Here is a 6,543-nt window from a genome sequence, read left to right on the forward strand (position 1 = left end):
AAAAAAAAACCATTAAAACAAACCCTAATAAACCAAAAACGGAAAATCAAAAAGATATAGAACAGTGGGTGAAGGAGTGCGCTGTTAAGGCCCTCCGTATGCAAAGGTCACCGGTTCTAGTCTCGCCGATACCAAAAAATCCAGCATGGTTTCCGCTGGTGCGGCTTAGGCCGGATGCGATCCCCGAGTGATTTTGACGACTTAGATGCCCCTGAGTCGTGGCCTCTCAACCACAGGGTAAGAGTCATTTTTAGGATTCACCCACTTATCAACAAAACAAAAACCAAAAACGCAATATTAAAACCCAATTTACCTAAACCTTCAAAAACCCTATTGTACAACATAATAAATTTGAAATTAAATCAATAATAATAAATTTTCGTCTCAATCTGCTTATACCTTCAAAACCCTAAAAGCTATACACTATAAGCTCACACCAAATGGAGAAAGTCCACTTTTAAAATATTATATTTACATTTTTTTAATAATAATAAATTTTCGATATTCACAAAGTTCTTCAAAATATTTTGAAGTATATTTTGGTCAAAATTTATACGTGTCACTTTTTAAAATGATCTCAATCACATCGCATATTCCCATGGTAGTATCTCGTTACGGATCGAAACTCACTCTAGGCCTGATCGCAGGTGGCTTCAAGAGAGACAAAGGTGGCCTGGAATAATACACAAAAGAATCGAAGTACAGAGGGCGGTTCCGTTTGGAAGAGTCGAATGTTCAATGAATATGTCCCCCACCTGGCGTTAATATATAGGGTTGGATTAAATATTAGGCTTTACTCCAGTATTTCACACCAGTGAGGATCTATATATATTTTGTTTTCTTTTATATATATTAGGTGGAGGCTCTCAGGCTCTGGAGGAGATTTTTGGGCAACTGCGGTTTGATTAAGATTGATAACAAGATCCAATAATGGCGGTTTGTTCTTCAGGAAGGCCCTGCGCGTGGTGGGCCGAGAGGTATCTCCAGGACTGTCTCTGCGGATTTAGGGATTATGTTTCTCTTGGCTTTGGGTTGATCAGCTTTTTCAGCTGGGCCCTCGCTGAAATTCCTCAGATCGTTACCAGTTTCAAATCTGGATCGACGGAAGGAATCTCGCTTTCATTTCTGATGGCATGGCTTATTGGGTGAGCTGTTCTTTTCTTTAAAGCCTCTCAGTTTTTTTTCAATTTAAGGATGTTCTCTGGCTTGCTTTAGCTGCTTTGCATGTTAGAGTTTCTAAAGCTTTATTTTATTTTTATCTTGCATTGTGAATTTTGTTCTTCTTGATCTCATTTTTGTTCTTCGTGATCTGAGAAATGCTGTTACCGTTAATGTTGCAGGGATTTGTTCAATCTTATTGGGTGTTTGCTGGAGCCAGCAACGGTAAGTGTTTCTTGAATCCAGCCCTCACTACGTAAAATAAGTTTAAATCCAGAAAAGCAGAATACTCTTTTATGTGTTTAATGACCTTTAAAATTTTGCCTCATCAAGTCCGCTGGTATTTCATTCTCATTAATGGCACTCGAGTTCCCTAAAAAATCATATCTGAAACACATTCATATCCAGAGTTTCTCCCTTTTCATCTTGGGTGTGAAAGAGATTTGTGTGTTATAACTTGCAGCAAGAAATTTATATCCAGTTATTTTTGTCTCTGAATATTTAAATCTGAGTTTACAACAAATTTATATCGAATCTTTTCTGCACCTTTAGCTGTTTTAATGTAGGCCTAACATACTCTTTACAGAGGAATCTGAATATATTTTTGATCACAAGTCTACAGTTCTAGTAAATTTATATATATTTTGAGCATTTACAGTATCTTGAGCCGTAAGAAATTCCTGTCCACATATTTCACTCAAGTACTTAGCGAGAGCAAATCAGAGTATATTATAAAATTTAAATTTAAGCTTAAAATGTATCTTTACAGCGAGATCAAATCAATCAGATTATATGATAACATTTAAATATACAATTTTAATAAATTTACAGATGTATATTTGCAATTTACAATTTAAGATGGGTGAAGTGTTTACTCAAAACATCTCACATTTTAAGTTTAAGTTTTTTTTGTAGTTGCAGTTTTCCCACCTTCCAAGTTTCTTAGCAAACCATTAATAAGTAAAGTGTTTACCTGAAACATCCCACCTTACCATATATATTTTACATTGTCATGTTTGGTTAAATCTGTATCCCATGTAATCGAGGTCATCATTGTACAGAAATATCCTAATCTGTGCAATTTCTCCAGTGCAATTCAATGCCTCAGCTCATTACATATGAATGTTTTCCTGGCTTAGCCCTATTGTGCCCGGAGAGGCCAGGTGCTGTACAGCTTGATGGGGTAGATGTCTATAATTCGTGAAGGGTTTCATGTAATTTCCCATGCAGAAAGACAATCAATTATCTATTTGTTAATTTTTATGCCAGATGTGTCAAGATACTTAGAGGTGTGAGTGAAATCATTTTAGAACTGTGATGGGGGGTTTTGGTAATGATAAACTCTAATATAGGTGGATTCTCTAGCAGCGTTTAGATTTTCTGGGGCTCAGCTCTACACATATATGCAGACTTTCAACTTCTACCAACCATTTTGGGTTAAGGGTGTGCAATCCTTAATTTGATGGAGCTGTAAGAGTCCTCTTGATTCTTTATAGCTTTCATTTTACAGCATACACATCCCACCAACCCTTCTTTGACTGTGTATATATACCTTCATCACTCTTTAAAAATATGTGACAGGCTGTAAACGTCCATGGAATATTTGGAAAAGGGAAAAATTTCGAATCCTCCATAGATAGATTTGAATAATATAGATACAAAATTAAAATAAATGTGCAACCTAAATATTAAAAAAAGTGGAGATTTCATTGCAATTATGTGTTCTCTGCGAAATGCATTCAAACCTGTATTATTAACTACTTTGATCTTATGTTTATATTTTCTTGGAATTTGTCTGTCAGCTATACATTTAACAAGTAGAGTACTTGAAAATCTTGTTTATGGTTCTAACAGTAATGTTGATTCTTTATGCAGATCCCTACACAACTCTATACAGCAGTGGTAAGATTATATTTTGATTTGGCTGATTTTCCTATGTCCATTCTATTATCATATTGTTTGTTTTATTTTTGCATCGGTATTTAATCAGCCTTTTCTCTTTGTACAGATTTATACCATTACCACTGTGGTCCTAAGTTGGCACACTGTATATTATGGCTATATCTGCAAGTGGTGGAAAGCCAGGAAAGCTAAGTCAACACCCAAGGTATGGTATATGACATGATTTTAACATGCTTGTTCTGGTAAATTTATTTATAAATTGTTGTTAATCTGTCTTTTTTTTTCTGCGGGAAAAATTGTGTATCTTGATTAAAATGACCAATGTTTCGAGTGAAGCTCCACTCATCATCAACAACACAAAAGCTGTATCAGAAACACAAAATTGTTTAGGTCAGTTTCAGATTTTCTTTAAAAAAGATTAAATGGTTAGATCGATGGATAACGCAGTGTTCCTGTAGCAGAAACAACATGAAGACGGTGCAAGCAATAATCGGCCCAGGCAACGTGAAAACACAAAGACAGAGCCCGTGAATGTGTCAGAAAGCATAGCTGATTCTGCAGAGCTAGCCAAGAAAAAAGATGCAGATTGGGAGAAATTCTCTACTGGGAATACTGCGTCTAGTTTACCTATTCCTTCCATTTCTCCAGGTCGTGAGACATCCATTGGAAGGAATCTATATTACATGTAAATACCATAGTTGCATCCCTGGCTATTGGTTTTCATTATTACAACAGTAGAGGTTTTATGTCTTGAAAACCCTGGTCTTCTTGGTTTTTCACCATGGATCAAATCATATGATATTGTTGAATTTAATTAAATGTTTTATCTGTCAGGTCTGCAAGATCTCTAGCAAGCGGCCATACCCCTACGCCTGGTTCATATCTGGCTTCACCATTCCGTGGGTCAGGTCGAAGTTCTCCGACCTTTACATTAAACCAAGCATGTGTAGACGACGAAGGATTGCTCACCGACCTTGTTTCTGCAAATAATAAGAATTCAAAAACCACGCTACGCAGTGTACGTTTTCCTCTAGCAATTCACTGAGTATTCGATAGCCTTCTACTTCAATTGATTGCTTCTTCTAAAGTTCAAAATTTTTGCTTCCTTATTTTCTCCAGGTTGCTGCAACAATGTTCTTTGTGGGTGGACTGAATTTCTTCCATCTACTTAATATTCACAACACTACTATGGTCTTTGATTCTACTAAGGTTGAGAGGGCATCAGTTGTACTAACAGGGAGGAGAATCTTGCAGGTATATGGATTTTATTTTTAAGTGAACACTAGAAAATTTATGATATGTTAAATTAGATCCATTCCTATATTTTAATTAGATTCCATTCTAATTCTGGATCTTCAGAGGGAACACATATTTCTGGGACTTGAGCTTTTTTGACATTTCAAAATATTGAGAGTTAATTAGATCCTTTCTGGTTTTGGATTTTCAAGTATTTAGAGGGAATGCATTTTATTCAAAAGTTTGAGGAAATATATACATCTGAAAGGTTCTGATTTTCCTTATATATCTTTCATAGATTGAACTTCAATCCCAACTTTGTAAATAACTTTATTTTATTTTGTTTGAGAGAGGAAATTATAGTCTTCCTTGTGCCAGGTTCTAGAATACACCTCTAGATGCAGTAATTCAAACAATGGATGCTTAGGTTTAAAAATCATTAAAAATGCAACTAGAATTTTTCATTAATGGTGTGTAATTTCAGGGAGCGAGTTCACTTACAGCAAGGGACTTAATGATACAAGAACAATCAAGGAGTCCAGTAGGGACATACTTGGGGTGGATTATGGCTATTATCTATATGGGTGGACGGTTTCCACAAATCTGGCTAAATGTAAGAACTCAAAATCTTCTTCCAAATGCTGGAGAGGATCTGATGACTGTATATATAAATTTTAGAAATCAGATTAAAACTTTTGTACCAATAAAAATTAAAGTGAATTTTTGAATTTGTGCAATGGATTTTATAGAGAACTAACTATGGTATCGATGATAAATTTATGTAACAGATACGACGAGGAACTGTTGAGGTATTTTTATGCTTACATATCTGAATAGCTTCACATGGCATATACTGCTAGATTGAGAGAGATTTATAATTTACGCTGAATATGTTCTCAGGGTCTAAATCCATTGATGTTCCTATTTGCGATTATTGGTAATACAACCTATGTGGCAAGGTAATTCTATTATCCTCTTGTTTTTCTCTAAAACTGAATTGTTTCGATTCTCGGAGTATTCATACTTTATGAAGGACAAATAGGTGAAGTTTATCTCTGTAATCTGCTTGTTGATGCATGCAATGCAGCAGTGTTAATTCTACTATCCCTCTTGTTGTTTAAAACATAATTATTTCTTTGCTGAGAGTATTCCTGGAGAAATAGTTAAAATGTATATCTGTAATCAGCTTCTTGATTTATGCAATGCAGCATTGTTGTAAGGACTTTGGAATGGAGAAAACTAAAGCCAAATTTGCCATGGCTTGTGGATGCTGCAGCCTGTGTGTTTTTAGATTGCTTTGTATCCTTTCACAATATAACTTGCGTTTAGTATATAATAACTATGCAAGGTCTATCAAATGTTTGAATTAACTCTCTCATTTGTGGGTATTGGTTTTTGTTTATCTGTGAATATTAGGCAGGGGGATCCTTAACAGAATTGTGCAGATTTTGGCTCAATTTGCCTATTATAAGACTAGGAGGTCTGATGATCAAGAAGATTGTACTAATGGAGATTATATGGCAATCAAGCTGTCTGGAACAACAAACTAGGCTTCCGGCTGATAGAAGTTGGTTTCTTTCAGTTCAGCTCAGTCAAAATGATGCGTGATAAGCGGAACCGCTGAGGTGAGACAACTGTTCATAGTGAGATCACGGTGCAATAGGAGACGGAGCTCGCTCATTGTCGAGAATGGAAACAAACTAAACGTGGGAAATTACAATGGCGGTTAGATAGACCATTGAAATGAACGTGCATTGGCCATTTATAATTTTGTAATATTATTTGATTGTGGGCCCTCTCAGGGCGAGACATTTTTAAACAATCTAATAAATTATATTTTTAATTAATCATGTAAGGTATTAAGTTGTCTTTCATTAATCATGTAAGGTACGAAGTTGTTTTCAAAGTGTGTTTTTTTTCTTAAATGAAATACTATGATGATAATAGGTATTTTTAATGGATGGGAATTGTTTAATTTAGGGAGATGTTTAAATGGAAGACCATGTAAAATTAGAATAAAAAGAATTTATGAAGTTGGTTTTAAAGATTTTGCGAAATATTGGTATGAAAATAGGTTTTTTAAAAGATGGAAGTGTGAAATTTTTTATAGCTAACTTTTTGTAAATATTATTATGAATGGTAATTCATGTAAATTATGTGAAATTGTAACATATTGACTCGCTAAGATGGGACATGGATTATAGGCTTGTAAGAGGAGGGGATTGCTTGTAAACCCAAGTCTTACAT

The 6,543-nt window shown here is 35.0% G+C and overlaps 1 protein-coding gene across 1 annotated transcript; it reads left to right on the plus strand.

Moving 5' to 3' along the window:
• The first annotated feature begins 609 nt into the window (after window positions 1–609).
• On the plus strand, window positions 610–6,146 carry LOC149215223 (vacuolar lysine transporter YPQ1-like). Its single transcript, XM_089392570.1, has 12 exons — window positions 610–1,145; window positions 1,341–1,383; window positions 3,034–3,060; window positions 3,167–3,265; window positions 3,522–3,745; window positions 3,895–4,078; window positions 4,180–4,314; window positions 4,781–4,909; window positions 5,085–5,105; window positions 5,197–5,255; window positions 5,505–5,595; window positions 5,742–6,146. The coding sequence occupies exons 1-12, from the start codon at window positions 931–933 to the stop codon at window positions 5,844–5,846; spliced, it is 1,332 nt and encodes a 443-aa protein (XP_089248696.1). The 5' UTR covers window positions 610–930; the 3' UTR covers window positions 5,847–6,146.
• Window positions 6,147–6,543: the final 397 nt, after the last annotated feature.

The sequence above is a fragment of the Pinus tabuliformis genome, chromosome 1_1, assembly GCF_031772625.1.
Source record: "Pinus tabuliformis cultivar Carrire ecotype Pingquan chromosome 1_1, CPIR1, whole genome shotgun sequence".
Lineage (NCBI taxonomy): Eukaryota > Viridiplantae > Streptophyta > Pinopsida > Pinales > Pinaceae > Pinus > Pinus tabuliformis.

Coding starts and splice junctions, on each gene's coding strand:
- LOC149215223 (XM_089392570.1), top strand. CDS start 931: ATGGCGGTTTGTTCTTCAGGAAGGCCCTGCGCGTGGTGGGCCGAGAGG. Junction 1,384..3,033: donor GTTTGCTGGAGCCAGCAACG/GTAAGTGTTTCT, acceptor TTCTTTATGCAG/ATCCCTACACAACTCTATAC. Junction 4,079..4,179: donor CAAAAACCACGCTACGCAGT/GTACGTTTTCCT, acceptor TATTTTCTCCAG/GTTGCTGCAACAATGTTCTT.